This window comes from Gossypium raimondii, chromosome 13 (genome assembly GCF_025698545.1).
Source record: "Gossypium raimondii isolate GPD5lz chromosome 13, ASM2569854v1, whole genome shotgun sequence".
Lineage (NCBI taxonomy): Eukaryota > Viridiplantae > Streptophyta > Magnoliopsida > Malvales > Malvaceae > Gossypium > Gossypium raimondii.
This window is the reverse complement of record NC_068577.1, coordinates 46900800-46917824: the sequence shown is the minus strand read 5'-3', so window position 1 is coordinate 46917824 and position 17025 is coordinate 46900800. Positions and strand designations below refer to the sequence as shown.

The 17025-nt window shown below is 33.7% G+C and overlaps 1 protein-coding gene and 1 pseudogene across 1 annotated transcript; one reads left to right on the top strand and one right to left on the bottom strand.

Moving 5' to 3' along the window:
- The first annotated feature begins 7213 nt into the window (after nucleotides 1-7213).
- On the top strand, nucleotides 7214-9799 carry LOC105782331 (uncharacterized). The gene has a single exon (XM_012607011.2). The coding sequence runs from the start codon at nucleotides 7470-7472 to the stop codon at nucleotides 9627-9629; it is 2160 nt and encodes a 719-aa protein (XP_012462465.1). The 5' UTR covers nucleotides 7214-7469; the 3' UTR covers nucleotides 9630-9799.
- Nucleotides 9800-10640: 841 nt separating this feature from the next.
- On the bottom strand, nucleotides 10641-12242 carry LOC128036206 (carbamoyl-phosphate synthase large chain, chloroplastic-like; annotated as a pseudogene).
- Nucleotides 12243-17025: the final 4783 nt, after the last annotated feature.

Here is a 17025-nt window from a genome sequence, read left to right as displayed (position 1 = left end):
TATGAAAGCATGTCTTTCGAGAAGGGAACCAACCCATCAATGTGTTTGCTCGTTTAGGGAGTAACTTCCAACTTCCTTCTTCCTTGAATGTTCTTTGTTTATCTAGACCTTTTAAGATTTGTAATACTTGTCTTAGGTGTTGTTTATCATTGAGGTTGAAAAGTACTTTTCAATCCAAACCTTGATTTCAAATAAAATTTTTTGGTAAATAAGCATATTTTTGAATCAAACCTTAATTTTAAAAGTATTTTAATCCAAGTTAAAAAGCCAAAATTTTTAGCTTTTGGCTTTTAGAGAAGTGTTTTTCAATGAAGTTACATTTTTATCCCCCGTTCAATCTTTTATTTTACAACACTATGTCTAAAATTGATATTTTATCTTCTTAAGAAATTTTAGACAAAAATGGTAAACACTATCAATATTTCTAAAAGCACTTTTTAAAAATTCATTTTCACCGCGCTTTTCATCCTCAATAATAAACTAACCTTTAGCAGTGTTGAACCCTTATTGCTAACTAGACTTGTCTAAGGGTTGGGTTTGAACAAGAATTTTTGTATCTCAGGTCAGCTCGGCCCAAATTCAATTTAAATAATAATAAAATATTTTAAAATTAAATTTTATTATAAAATATCAATTAAAAAATATATGTTTAATTTTTTTTATGTTTTAATAGTGAAATAAGCTTTTTGAACTAACTGAATTAAAATGAGACTAAACTTGAAAACTTTTTAAAAACCGAAACTCGACCCGAACCGACTTATTACCAACATTATTGCTAACTGATAAGTTAGAATGCAATATATATGGTTATTGACTTGATTTTGTTACGCTATGCATCTAATTTCCTTTTTGGAGAAAGAAAAGAGAAATTAAGCTAAAATGACATGCGATGCGAGTAGGGTAAAATTAAGGGCCCTTTGGGAGAGCAGTAGGCGAATTTACTCTTCCACAATTATCCGTTTGGATGAGCTATTTCAGTTGAATTTTAACTGAAGCTTTGCCATGCAGTGAAGTAGGGTGCCAAATAGGCGCTGTTTAAATGAGATTCTCCGCCTCACTGGCACTGCCAGACGACACCCACCACTTGGATTTTACTTTTAATTCTTTCCACAGCTCCTGGTTTTCGTGCCCACAATTTTTTCTTGCTTTTTCTCCACATGCAACATTTTTGGTTCATTGCATTTTAAACCATACATTTCAAAATTGATGTTAGGAGCTTAACTTGGAATATTATTAGTTTTAATTAACGATTATTCTAATATTTATTTTTTAGAGAGTTCACAATCACAAATATACCTATAAGTAATTACAAAATAAAATAAAATTAATGTAAAATATAAATAAATTAAGAATCAAACTAAAACCCACTAAAGATCTATATATAATTATTGCACATTATGGAACTCTACGTAGAAAATTTATACATGATAAAACTCAATATTAAGTAAACAACACCCAAAACCTCATTAATATATTTTAATATTTATTTTTAATGTTATTTCTTCTAAAGTAATAGCTTATGCTGAGCTAGCTAATGACTCAGTTAGCTCACAACTAAGCGTAGTAATAAAACGGTTGCATTAAATATTAAATAGTCTTAAATAATATTTAAGAATGGATGTATAAAAATGCAGTTCACACTATGAGGATGTTCAAAATTAGTAAGACAATGACGATTTTCATTGTGAAAGGTGTGAGAAATCGCTTGGTTGGGAATTTTAGAAGGATTGGGAAGGGGAGTTTTGCTGCTTGTGTTCTCGTGTTGGTCTACTCTCCTATTAAGGGAGTGTTTATAAAGGGAAGAAAGTAGGGCGTGAGCCTCAATCGTGAAGTATAATCTATTGTACAATTAGAGTTACTTGAAAGAGTAAATGAGATATTTGTCAAATACAATAGAATCTGTTTTTGACAAAAATACCTAAGTCAGTCATCCTTCAATTAATAGCATCATCAATTACAAAATTATGAATCACCGTAGGTAACCCATACCAAAAACCAAATGACCCTCATTAGAAATTGCATTATCCACCTTATTACAATTACGATTCGCCCAATTTACAACCGCATTATAAAACATATCCATATTTTGAAAGCATTCATTGATGCTTCTTAATTCTATTCGCGAGGCCGGCACAATCTGTTTCGAAGGTGACTTTTGTAATATTCAGCAATCTAGCAATCTTGAGGCTCTCTTCGAAGGCATAGAGTTTAGCCCAGTCACCCGTCATCTCCTCATTTTTGAAACCATAGCCCCCACCAATAACAAAGCCTCTTAAAGGCTTCTCCCACTTCTTTGGAATAGGGGATAACGGCAGCACCGGCTTGTTAACCATGTTATGAGTACGAAAATCCTTGCTTAAGGTAACGATCCTCACCCAAATGACACGGGCATCTTCTTCCTTACCACGAAAGTCAAATACAATAGATTCGTGAGTGGCTTTAAAACTCTTTAATATATTTTTAAGAGCGTAAGTTGATTTAATTCTTTATTTAATCGATATAGCTTTTAGAATACTTTAAAAAGAAACGAGAATGAATGAAAATTTGATCATAGAAAAGGAGGAGTTAAATGCATGCGTTGCTATTCCCATCCTGGGTGTAGCCATTGTCATTTTCCACCATAAAAAAAAAAAAAAAGCCCCAGTTCCACCCCCAAAATATTATACATTGGGTGGACCGGAATGAAAAGTACTTACAAAAATTATTATTATCTTGTTGAAAAATTCACTTCTAAAAGATAATAGAATGAGTGCGATGAGATAAATATTCATCAAATTTGCCTTTTTAATTTGATTTAAAAGAAAAAATCATTTCAAAACAGAGTTGGCCACGTACTTCGATTTGCATCTGATTTATACACCAAAAAGTGGGTAGTTTCTTTCATTGTTTTGTTGGATCGACTAAAAGGAAGTTTGGCAAAGAAAAAGGAAAGAGAAAAGAGGGCACACACACACGGATGGTGATTGATTTGTTCCCCCATCCACTCGCTCACTCACCCCAAGGCCAAGGCCAATTCATTTTCACTCACCATATCTCTTTATCACTTTTGTCAATTCCTCCTCAAGTTTCTATTGTCCACCGTTTTATTAGACCACCTGCCCACGTTGGTGGTGCATTTTTCTAACATGCCAGAGAATTGATATCTGGCCTATGAAAGCTATATAATATTAAATATGGCACAGAAAAAAGTTTAAATTTATATAACATTCTTTCTCTAAATATAAAACACCAAAAGATGAAAAAAATTGCATGAAAATTTTTCTTCGGATATGAAAGATGGAAAAAGAATAACTATAAAAATGTTGCTAATCAACTTAATTTCTTGTTGTCAATGCCGTATCTTTACTTAGCGGCAAGGTTTTCAATTAAAGGGCCTTGGTTCCTTGTACCATAGTTTGGGTGTTGAGGTTCTATGGCAGTTTATCGAAATAATTCTCTCCTAAACAAACCATGACAAGGAGTTACAAGCTGGAGAAAACATGGATAAATGCGGCCTGATCAAGACCTCCATAAGCAACATAGAGATTTTTCGCATAGGTCAGTGGGATAATTCTCTCCCAAACAAACCATGTCAAGGAGCTAAGAGCTGAAGAAAACATGAATATATGTAGCCTAACCAAGACCCTCATGAGCAACACGAAGACTTTTCACACTAATGATGGTGCACCCTCGATTGATGCAACTCATTTTCATCATGTAATTGACACTTTTTTTGACCAAGTGTAATTAGTAAACATCAATTTCTCCATGAACAAACTTTCCCAATACATGCATGCATCATTTGGGTTACATATAGGAAAGCAGCAAATGGGGTACTTAGGTACCTTCACGATACCTATCGTCATAGTTTCATCTCATCAGGACCTCAACCTACATTCTATGTTATTGCAAATGTTGTCACCAAGCTACTTGGGTAAAAAAACATGTTAGACGAACTTCGTATGCCACTACAGAGATCTCCCACCGTCTACTGCAATGATCACAACAGAATGAAGCAAATTGATGTAGACTTCCATTTCATTTGTAATATGCTCTAACGCTAGCTGCTTAATGTTGTTGCGCACTGGCTGCCATGAAGGGGGCATATTGGTGTAGAATGAGTGTTTGGTTGCTGGACCTCTTCTTTAACTTATGATGCATGCTTGTTATTCTTTATGCTGAATTGGTTTTCATTTGAAAGTCTCACGGAAAAAAAGTTATTGGTTTGTTAACATTGCTTTGTATTTATGACCCTTTAATTCCTTAACCTTATGATTATAAGGTTGACTGTTAAGAAATGTTAGACGTGTTATTTTTTTTGGTGAATTATAATAACAGGGCAAAGTCCGAACAATAAACGTGATTAGCTCGATTCAAATTCAGACTACATCTGAGGTAGTGAACACCTTTGACCATTTGGTCATCACATGGGTTCAGACATGTTATATTTTAAAATAACTGTGAAAAAAAAAAACAATTTATCATGTTTTAAAAAGTGTTGAATCTTAATTTTCTATCTTTCATATTATTTTTTTTTGGTGGAAGGTGACTCTAGATGGAATGAAAATTTAATTCGAATTTTATTGGATGGTAACCATGTGGATTGAATTTTGTTTGGCTATTTCCATTTGTGGCAATTATAGTGATGATATCTTGGTATGGGGTCATGCAGTACTGAATGAGGTTTACCCGATTAGGTTTGGTTATAATTAGGCTCGTTCTTAATTTGTTGGGGGCATGACACACATGGGGCTTACTATAAGGAAATTTGTACCCTACCCAAGATCAAGTTATTTGGATGGATAGAGCCATGAGATTCTTTTGGCAGCTGTGAAGTGCGTCCCTTTCTCTTTGGCTAATGAACACCAGTGTAGGAGATGTGGTGGCTTGAAAGAGGATCTTATTCATGCCATTTGTGATTGTCCTTTTATTAAATGCCTCTTTTTGCAGAGCGATGATAGGTTGGAGTTTGCTATGAGAAAGCTCGACAAGGAGGCTTTCAAAAGCCTTTTGGTGGTTCTATGGCAGCTATAGGGGGCGAGGAACTTGGAGATCATCCAAGGAAAGACTATAACCTGGCAAGATGCTTTGATTCTCGCTTGGACCCTCCATAGAGACTTCAAGGTTCACAACCTCTTATGTGTACCCTTTTTGCCTAGGGGATCGAGGATCGAGAGGTGAGAGGCCCCGTACGGTGTGCAATTGAAGATCAATATTGATGCGGCATGGCAAGCTAGAGAACGATTGAGGACCTTCGAAATAGTGGTTCGTGACTCGATGGAGGCACATGCTATTGTTAATGTCCTCAAGATGGCTAGGGAGTTGGACTTTCACACATGATTGTTGAGTCAAATTGTTTAGCAATTGTTAACAAACTTAATAGTAGTAGTTTGGATTTGTTTGTTTATACCCAAAACATTGAGGCACGTACTTTGTGATATTAATTTGCAGTTATTTCCTTTCATTGTGCTCATTGATTATTGAAAATGTGAATATTTCGTCTGATTTGGATTATTCAAAAATTATCCACCAAATTGTGTTAGATACGCTTTAGTTTGGGTTATGATATTTCACTCTTACGGTTTTTCTCTTTAAAAATATCATTTAAAGAGGGAAAAACAAAACATAAAAAAAATACCAACTCTTCCTATCCTTTGACTCTGGTTTTTATGTCAATTCACCACTAAAAATAGTTTGATTGGTATCGACATTATTGTCAGTGTAGGAGAGTGTGGGTTCAACTGCGTTGAAGCGCATTATCCTCCTATTTAAGGGTTGGGAGGGACTATAAGTAATTTTAAGCATTGTATAAAAAAAGAACAAATATAATAAAAACCTACAATGAGATTAATTTTAAAAAAATAATTTTATTTTTTTATATTGCATAAATAAATAATTATGTGATTTCTAATATACACTTGAGAAATTAAAAAATTAAAAATATATATTTGATTTATTTTTAAAAATTTGAATAAAATCTTTTATTAATTTGAAAATTTTCAAACTATACATGCGCAATATGTCGAATTAAAAGGTACGGTTTATCATATTCTTTTTCATCCATGATTAGATAAAATTAAGATAATGGTGACTAAACTTTCACGAGTTTCATTTTGAGCATCAAAACTAAAAATTTTCATTTTAAATATTCCGGTAAAATTTGTTTTTATTTTAGGTATTATCGTTAAAAAATATTTTCATTTTAATTATCTGCGTGACTTCATTGTTATTGTATACTCATTTTAGTCACCTAACTTTAATAAATATTTTTATTTTGATCACTCATTTTTAAAATTAATTATAAAGAATTGAGTTATTCAACTGAAGAGATCAAACCTAAGTTTTTCCTATAACTCAATTCCTTATAAAAGCTCAGGCTTTTTCATGTAAAAACTAGTATTTTTCCGGTAAAAGCCTATAATTTTCCATGTTTTTGGAAAAAAACTAAAATTATTTTTAAAATAGGGATAAAAGAAAATGAAAAAGATAAAATGCTTTTCATGTAAAAACCCAATTTTTCCCTATAAAACAAAGATAATTCCTTATAAACCCTCCCCAAAATTTTCCTTTTACCGGGAAAAGTTTAAAATTAATTCTAGAAAATGAAAAAATTAAATAATTTTAAAAATAAAATTATTTTTCTTGTAAAGATCCAAGTTTTCTATAAAACCCTATTAACACCCTGTACAATCGTAAGTTTTTTTCTTTTATTGGAAAAAAAACTAAAACTAATTTTGAAAAAGGAAAAATGAAGGAAATTAAAGGTAAATAAAATTTTAATGTAAAATCAAGTTTTTCCATGTAAATAAACTCAAGTTTTTTACTAAATAAACTAAAATTAATTCTAAAATGATAAGTAACTTAAAAGTTAAAAAAAAGTGACCAAAATAAAAACTTGCTAAGTGAATGTACAATAACATTGAATTAACGACATGTAACTGAAATGAAAATTGACTTTAACATTGAATTAACGACATGTAACTGAAATGAAAATTGACTTTAATAGCATAGTAATGCCTAAAATGAAAATAGTTTTTAACGATAGTGTTTAAAGTGAAAATTTTTATTTTTTGACACCCAAAATGAAAATTTTTGAAAATTGAGTAACCAACTATGCAATTTACCCATGGTAAAAACGTAGCCTTTTAATGATCAAAAGAAAATTATTAAATGAAAAAGGAAAACACACTAACACCCATGCCCCCATGGGGAACCAGAAAGAGAACCCAACACAACACTCTGCAAAAGACAAAACAACATTTCGTCATCTTCCATTAAACCCTCTCTTCCTTCATTTCATTTCATTTGCTTTGCTTTCATCTCTCTCTCTCTTCCATTAATCTTTTCTATCTGTCAAGCTTTGCAGTTTGCAGCCCACCACTTCGACTATCAAACAACCAAATAACTCCCCCCTTTCTCCTAATTCATTGACCATCCACCCACACACACACACCAGAAAAGGAATCTGTAGATCAAGCAAAAAAGTAATAATGGATCCTGAGAGGCCCCATCGAAGTACTAGCATCAACAACAGTAGCACTAGTGGCAACAACACAACAAGTGAGCTCTTCATTTGTTTCACTTCACGCCTTTCTTCTTCTTCATCCATGAAAATCTCTTCCAAGTCCATCCTTAGTCCTGGTCGCTCTAGGGAATCTTCTTCACATATCTCTCTCTCTTCATCACTCAGTAGGAGGTTGAGAAATAATGGTAGCATGAAAGGTGGTCAAGCTTCACCAATGTTCGCTACAAATAGTGGCAAAAAGAGAGGCTCCGGTTTTGACAACCCTGAGCCTTCTTCACCTAAGGTTACTTGCATAGGTCAAGTTAGAGTGAAGACCAAGAAACAGGGCAAAAAGTTTAGAGCTTGTAGATCTAAAAGAAGGGGAGAAGTTAGTTTCAGAAAAGTGGATCATAACAATGGAGGCAACAGTCTTGATTCAAGTAGCTCTCAGGATTACAACATGGGTCATTTTTTGAGCAGTAATAGCAGCCATCATCAGCAGCAGCAAGAGTGCAAGAAATGGGTGCATTTGCCATTGACTATTTGTGAAGCATTGAGGGCATTTGGGGCTGAGTTTAATTGTTTTCTACCTTGCAGGTCTTCTTGTATGGCTAACCAAAGGGATAAAGAAGGGAAAACAAGAGGATCTAGTGCTAATGTTGGGAATGGGAATAAGAATGGAAATGGGAGGTCTTCTTGTGGGGCTGTTTTTACAAGGTGGCTTGTGGCAGTTCAAGAAGGGGAAGGGAAAGAGAGGGAGATTGAGTTGGTTGTTGGTGGTGGGGAAGATGATGAGAGAAGGGAAAGTAGTGAGATGATGATGATGCGAAGTAGTCAAAGGAGACATGTCTTTGAAGATATTGAAATAAATGATTTTGCTAATGAAAATAAGGGTGGTGATGATGATGATGAAGCAGCTGCTAGAGTGAGCATATGTATACCACCTAAGAATGCATTGTTGTTGATGAGATGTAGATCTGATCCTGTTAAAATGGCTGCCCTTGCTAATAAGTTTTGGGAAACTCCAGTGCCTAAAGATGAACATGACGATGAAGGAGAGGAGGATGGAAATGAAAGGGAAGGGGAGGTGGAAGAACATGAGCTGGTCCAAGAGGATACTTTGGAAGTTGAAAGAGAAGAAAGGGAAGTAAAATTTGAGCAAGAAATTGAACATCAAGTAAGTGAAGTTAGTGACATGTATGTGTATTGTGAAGCAAATGAAGAACAAGAAGAAATCCCAGAAACTGAAGCAGCAGCAGAAGCTGAAACAGAGGTTGAATCCGTTTTGGTGAAGAATGGAAGTACTGGAGTTGCAGAAGAAACAAGTATAGAGTATCAAGATCAAGAACATGAACATGAAGATGAACATGAAGTGGAAGAAGACCCGCAAGAATCAACATCAAAAGAACAAACTTTGACTGAAGTTCCATTGAGTCTTGAGAATGAAGCTGCCATTGAAGAGCTGCACCTAGCTGAAGAGGAAAATGTTAATGGAAATGGAGAGGAAGAAAGGGAAGAACAAACAAAAGCTGAAGAGGATGAAGAAGAGGATTCAACAGTGGAGGAGGAAGAAGAAGGTGAGACAAGCCAAGAAAGATCCGAACTTGAATACCCGGAAACCGACCCGGAAAACGAGTCAAAGGAGAGTGAGAGTCAAGATAAGTTATTGCCAGATTGTTTACTATTAATGATGTGCGAACCAAAGCTGTCAATGGAGGTATCCAAGGAGACTTGGGTGTGCAGCACAGATTTCATCAGATGGTTACCAGAGAAGAGAAAGCAACAAGTAGTCAAACCAAAGGACAGTGGAGATGAGCCCAAAAGAAGAATCAGCGTTGACTCCAATCCTCTCCCTATTTTTTTACAGCCACCTCGCTCTTCTTGCTCTTTCCCGGCTGCTCCGCCTATGGATACGGCGGGTGCAGAAGCTGTCAATGGAGCTGGCAGCGGCGGATCAAAGACTACAATGATGGAGCACAAGCTTGTTGGAGGTAAAGGGTATGAGCCGTTTCCGCTCACGCGCTGCAAGTCTGAGCCGAGGAGGTCATCGGCTAAGCTAGCACCTGATGCTTGCTTTTGGAAGAATAGGAAGCTGGAGCCGACTTCAGTTGGAGTTGGCGGGGTTTTGATGAGCCGAGTTGGGTAAAAAGTAGTCAAAGGTTAAAAAAGTGTTTGTGGTAAACTGGTAAGTTGTAGGAGTAAATGATGTAGGGGTTTTTTGTCCAATTTGAACAGTATCTTCTATGCTCTGTAAATAAGTTGTATTTGTTTGTTTTCCATAGTATTTAATTGATCCCAATTTGGGTAGCACAGTAAGTATGATTTTGGTTTTTGATGAATTATTGGCAACCTGAAGATGATGGATGAAAGAATTGCATGTTACCAATAGGCTGGCAGAGGCTCCACCAGATGTCAATTTTGAGCCGTTACATTGCTTTCATGGTGGAGGCAATGAAAATAATGGTTTAACAGATGATTTGACAGTCCAATTCATGACTTCTTTGTAATTTGGGTTTGTTTAAAAGATGTCAATCTTGGTCCTTCAAGCTCCACAATTGCTCTAATCAAGAAATTAAAATTAACCCCTTCAAAATCAACTTGAGAAATGATGAAAACTAGAAAATTGCTTTGAAATTCACTATCATTAAGCTAAGGAGCACATGATTTCTCATAAAAAACTTCAACAACTACTTAAAAAAAGTAAGGTATCTCACATGTTAATCATGCCATGCATTGTCATCATCATCAAATTTCAAGACAACGAAGTTAGTGGCTTAGTGCTTACCTTTTTCTTTTTTTTTTTGGTTAGTAACAGAGATTTTCAGCCTTTTCACAGACCATGTTTTTCATCTCACCATGGGCCTCCCTACTTATTCTTTTTAAGGTAAAGACAATGACAAAGTTTTATTAAAGAAAACCCAAAAAGAAGTTAAAAGTGAAACTACCGCATTTTATTTTACCTGGGTATTGAAGAAGTTGTGAACTGCAATCATGTTAATTGTGCTTGGAATTGCCTGACTGCAGTAGCCAAGGCTCCCTCGACAGTTGTGATTATTGGTGAATGCTTGTAAGCAAGAGTCATTCTCCTCAATTACCGGCCATGGGTTTGATCAAACTTGTGATAACCATCAAGTGTATCTGACCGCTAGCAATCATATCAGCCGCATGTGGTTGCCCTTGGTACAATTTCAGCGCCCCTTCCACTGGGATACCCTTTGAGTTCAACCAAATGAGCTGTCCTAATTGTTAGAAACAATTTTAAATCCCAGTCTCAAGAATGAATTCGCTATTCTTTCAAGATGGGATTTGGTTAAGTCACTGAAGCTGAGGGCCTAATACATGTTTCGGTGTCACCTCTTTTGTAAAACCTAAATCATTGAGCGACTTCCCAGGCATAACAAGAGCAGCATATTTATCCAATGGGTACCCAATTGCCTTGGAAACAAATGTTACAGTACGAGAAGCTAGGGGATTTTCCTGAAAACCCCACCAGATGCTGGGATCGCATAGTGGCAGTTCATGAGCCCAGATACATTTAGACTCTTAGCCAATTTTGTAGTCGATGACCTTATGGTATCTAAGCAAGAAGGTGGGATAGTTTGAGTGGGAATCGAGTAGGCAGAGTCACCAGAATAGACACTGGCCTGCTTCATGTCGTCCATTATCCCTCCAATCACTACGTTACCATGTGAATCAGCAAGCTACATCAATCCCGGTTGCATCAGATAAATTGGTGGGTCCAAGTCTAATAAAAATAAACTTTTACTTAAAAATATTAAATTTGTATGTAGTAATCAGCATGGTTGAATTCAGATAGAGGTTTGGTAATTATATTTCTTTGGTAAAACAAGTTAGTAAAAATGAAAGGGGATTTTAAAATTAAAATTTAAAACTAAAACTTCAAAAGGTTGCAAATAGAATTTATAAAATAAAAAAAAAACAATACGATGAGAATCTAATCACATGAGTTTGATCATCAATGTAAAAATAAGTTCCATACTCTTTGATAAATCAATTAGATACCAACATCACACATAACGTGGAGGCAAATATTTTCTTTTTTGGTGGATTTGAGGCAAGTTTTTTACGTGACCTGTTAAGTGTCAATCAAAAGTGATCATTTTCATCACTACGATAGGATGTCACTTGTCATATTTGAAGTTACAATTTATTGAAACCAAATAATATGTATGGAACCTCGACTTTGAAGACTAATTCATTTAAAGCAATTGCCCTTGAAGATTGGATTGGTTCAAAATCAAGTAATTAAACCCTTTGGATTGTGGAGAACAAATCGATATCGCATTGAAGATATCATTGAAGAAAGAATCTACAACAATCCACTTTTCTTATGTATTTATTAGTGTATTGTTTTTGACTATTTTGTAGTTTCTATAATTAAGAGGTTCTATTGTAATTGGTCTCTAATATGTTAGCAAGTCTCAAAAAAAATTTTCTATTGAAAGACTTGTATAGGTTTTAGATAAGAGCATAGAGAACACTTCAATATTCATTGATGAACATATTTATGTGAGTGCATTTGAGAGTAAGCAGTTTGTGTTTACAACCTAAATTCTTAGGGGGTGAGTGTTCTAGTCTTTATTTTTGGAGAGTAAAAAAACATGGGTTCACTTGTTGTATTTTGGATTAAAGATAATGGCATCCAAAGTAGCCATTAGAGCCTAGCACTTCCGTTCAACACATAAGTTTAAACCAATTAGCAACTATGTGTTTCAACACATACCACCCAGTCTCTCATTACCTTTTTAATAATCAAGCTTGTCGAAATTATTTCCTTTATTAACAAAATAACTCTATAACAAAGTGCTTAAAATTAATTTATTAATAGCATTAGAAATTAGAGAGATCTAATTATAACCAACAAACACACGCACATGGGGTTTATTTAGGCTAAGATTACATATCCACACAACATGGATTGCATATATAGCCTATACTCATTAATGCTATTTGCCACAAGTATTAGAATAATTAAACAATTACAATTTTAAAAATCCTAATTGACAAGGTAAATATTCTAAATCGAGTCAAGTTCAGGCCGAGCCTAAGCATGATATTAATATAATTTATGCTTGCCCAAGCCCGGCTCGACCCAAAATATGGGCCTAAAATTTAGCCCAAGTCCACCCTGTAATAGCCCGATTTTAGGCCTAGTCGGAACAGTGGTTTCGGGACCACAAATCCGACGAGAGAAAAAAAACTGTAATGGCCTGAATTTTCAGAGGTGTCGGAACGGTGATTCGAGATCACTAAATTCGACAAATGAGTAGAAAATATTATTAATTTAGTAAGTATAAGTTAAATATGAAGTTAGGAAAATTTTTGAAATAGTGAATAGTGCATTAGAAATAAATATTAAAATAATTAGAATCGAAATGAGGTATCAAGACCTCGGGGATTTTAAACTGAGCCACAAATATTTTTATAAATATTTATGGAGTGTTAAAAAGTTAGTATTAAAGTTTCGTTAAGAAATTTTAAAGTTCCGATAATTAATTGAACAAAAAGGACTAAATTGTAACAAATGCAAAATTTTGGGAAATGATTAAATAGCTTAAATGATAAAAGAAAGAGGGCTTAAAAGGAAAATAGACCCAAGGTCTATTTGGGCTGGACGGCAGAGGCATGAAATCAGCAAGAAAGTAAGGAGAATTAAGGGCAAAATTGGAAAATTGCAAAATTTGCTTAATAAAGTTAGGACCCAAGTGGAATTATCTAGATTTCTCTTCATTTTTCTGAATTCTCATCAGCTAAAACACCATGGAAGGGCTTCTTCAAGCTGGTTATTCATATTTTTACTACAAGTAAGTTCAATTCTTGACTATTTCTTGAAATTTTTGTATTTTTATGACTTTTACAACTAGGCTCACTTGTTAAATTCATTAGTTTTTGATTTTATGAAAGAAGTTGAAAGTTGATATGAATATGTGCTGAAAGTATATGATGATTTAGCATGGATTAGAGCTTTAAATTGTTCATATGCTGATTTTATCGAAAGAATTGAATAGAAAGTGAATGTTTGGGACCTAATAGTAAAAGAGTTTTAAGATAGAGTTGTATGTGGAAATTCTGAATTTCAATAGTTGTGTAACAACTTATAATGTCTAGGTAAAGTATTAATTGAGAAAATTAGATTAATTTAGGGGTTAATTGAGAAAGGACCGAATTGTATAAACTGTGAAATTTGGGGCAAAATGGAAATCTACATTTTGCACTAAAGCAGTTTTGGACAGCAGCAGTAGTGTAACTTTGAAAAATCACAAAAAATTGTAGAGATTGAATTAGAGTATGAATAAAATATGAAATTAAAGCTTATTGAGTCTAGTTTCTTATAAAAGAAACGGTGTGAGCAATGGAATTGTAAATCATGAGATATAATAGATTTTGTGAGACAAGGTCAGAATGAATTCGGGTTCCCCTGTTCTGACTTTGGAAAATCATTAAAAATTGTAAAAAAATGATTATGAGTTATAATTTATATGGTTATAATCCTTAATGAGTCTATTTTTAGAAGAAACAAACGAAAATATCATCTGAATTCTGTACAATGAGATAATTAATTTTTAGTGAAGAGTGGTCGAAACTGTCAGACAGCGAAACAGGGGAAACTTTAAAGAATAAACTGTATTATTTGGCTCAACCAAAAATTCTGAAAATTTTATTCTATGAATATATGTGAGTCTAGTTTCAGGGAAAATTAACGGATCTTAATTTGGAGCTCTGTAGCTCTGGGTAAAAATAATTTAGTGACTCTGACTCGGATAAATAGCTTTGAATATACATGTTAGTGAATATTGAAATTATGGTTAATGTTGTTTAAGTGTGTTATACACATTAAGGATGTGGAATGGAGAGGAGGAGGAGGAAAATTGGGAAATATATGAATGATTCGTGTATAAATGGTCATATGTTTGATTATAACTGATAAACGATGAAATATGAATGATGCTTATTTTTGTGCATTATTGGTCATGGTTTAAGCTCATGTGTGAAAATAAAGTTTCATAGTATGTGTGTATGGTATATTCAGTATATGATTTGGCATGAAATAATACCATGAATGGTTTATGAATTAACACATGTTGGTAAGCCTGATATATGAATAAATGATCAAATTGAGCGGAACGCCGGATTTGAGTACTTCTGATCAAGTGACAAAGTGATAAGTGGTAGCTTTAGCTACACTTATCTGATCAAGTGACAAGTGGAAAGTGATAAGTAATAGCTTCGGCTATACTTATCTGATCAAGTGACAAAGTGATAAGTGATAGCTTCGGCTATACTTATCTGATCAAGTGACAAAGTGATAAGTGATAGCTTCGGCTATACTTATCTGATCAAGAGACAAAGTGATAAGTGGCTACACTTATCTGATCAAGAAACAAAGTGATAAGTGGCTACACTTATCTGATCAGGGACAAGTGATAAGTGATCATACGTAAGACCATAGTTATACTATGGCAAAGTGAAAGTGAAGTACTCAATTTTCCGTAACCGTTCCCTAATTTGACTAAGGATGGTAAGTGACAAATGGGCCCAAAAGAATTAAAGCAATTGGATAAGTGGTAGTGTATTTATACCAGGATGATGTTGTTATTTAAGTTAAAGTGATATCTTCATTGCAAAATTCAGAATTTCATAAATGTGTTAGTGAATGGTATAATCGATAAACGTTGAGTTAAATGGTAAATACGTATTAGTGTTAAACTTAGTGACATTGAATTGTACGTGAATTAAATGGAAATTGCTAGTGATATGATCTAAATTGTGAGTATGAGAAATTGCGAATTGAATGAAATGGAAATGAAGCATTGAATTGCATGAGTATGTGACGGGTCTCGTAGGCCCTAATTATTATGATTATAATATTTCGAGGATATATTGTGAAAAGTTATAGAAGCATGTTAATTATTTTGAAAGTTTTTATTTAGATGAAATTTTATAACTCGGTTAAATACGCTTACAAGTGTATGTGTTTTGGTGATACCTCGTACCCTATTCCGGTGTTGGATACAGGTAAGGGGTGTTACACACCCATATTTGTAAAAGACTAACTCAAGCCCATTTTAAGCCTGCCCGTATTATTTTTATTATTTTTTTAAAAATATTTATATTATTTTAATTTAATATTTAATATTTGTTTATTTATTGACATTTTTATATAGTCATCTTAACATTATTTTAATATTTACATTAGAGTAGTATTATATATTTAGTAGATGTTTATTTTTTTAATGTGTTATAAATTACATAATATATAAAAATAATATAATATAAAGTATTATAAACTTAAAAACGGGCCTATTTTTATTGCCTATTTTTTAGGCCTAATATTTTTACTCAAACCCTCTCAAATTTCAAGCGGGCCCTCGAGCCTAGGCGAGTAATTCAGCCCATGAATAGGTCTCACTATGACCTATTAAAATTTTCTTCTAATATAAGTTGTATTATGCATTACAAAATAAATTTTGTTACGAAACTTTATATTAATTAAACTTTAAGTAATTAATGAGCCATTCCCTTTTCATGTAAAACCAGTGAGGACGTGAAACAAAGAGTAATGATAAACATGTAAAATTTTTATTAATTAATTAATCTGTACAAACTTCCCACTCTTAAGACTTCCTCAAGGACTTGCAGGATTTGAATTACTCAAAACAACCTCGTACCTATCAATGGTTTGCAAGTTGGGGCAGTCGAGTAATCAGATTCACAAGCTTGGCCGATGGCAATTGGATTGGGCCAATTATTGTTAGCAGTAATAATATTTTATTAGGTAAAAAGATTTAATAAATTATAATTGTTGATATGTAAAGTTATTTTATAAAACAAACGATATAAAGAATTTTTGTATTAGTCATTTTTTAAGTTTGGTTTGAAATATTGAAGTTGGAAGTATTTTAAAAATTTAAAGCAATCATATTTTAGTAACTTCCCTTTGTTTCAAATTTTATTTTTTATTTGTCTACCAAGTATCATGTTCGTTCTTTTATCCTTTTCTTCTACGTTTGGAGTAGAATAGGCTTCAATAAGACGATGCTGTCTCACTGTCGTATGAGAGAGTTGCCATTGCAAAGGCCAAGAGATGAAATTGGAATATTTGTGGTTTGGTTCTGGGGTGGAATCAAAACAGAAGAAAGAAGGGAAGCTGAAGGATTTGGAAAGCAAAGAAATGAGAAGTGGAAGGAAAAGAGAAGGTTTTGCATGAAGTCATCGTTGAGTTTTCGTGTTTGTTTTTTTAGAGAAATATAGTAATTCAATTAATTCAAATGGAGATAAAATGTGGTATGACAATGCAACCACCTAAACAATAACAGTAAAGTACAAACAAGAAAATAAATCAAACTAAAAATAACATTTAGAACAACTTGTTTCCATTGTTTTAACAGTTGTTGAATGAGAGATATACACAATAAAGACCATCAAACTAGCAACATCAAAAAACCGCCAGAGACGCACCATCATGATCAACCACTAATTCTAGCATTTTAGTCTCGCCACCGTTAGAGTACACCAATAAT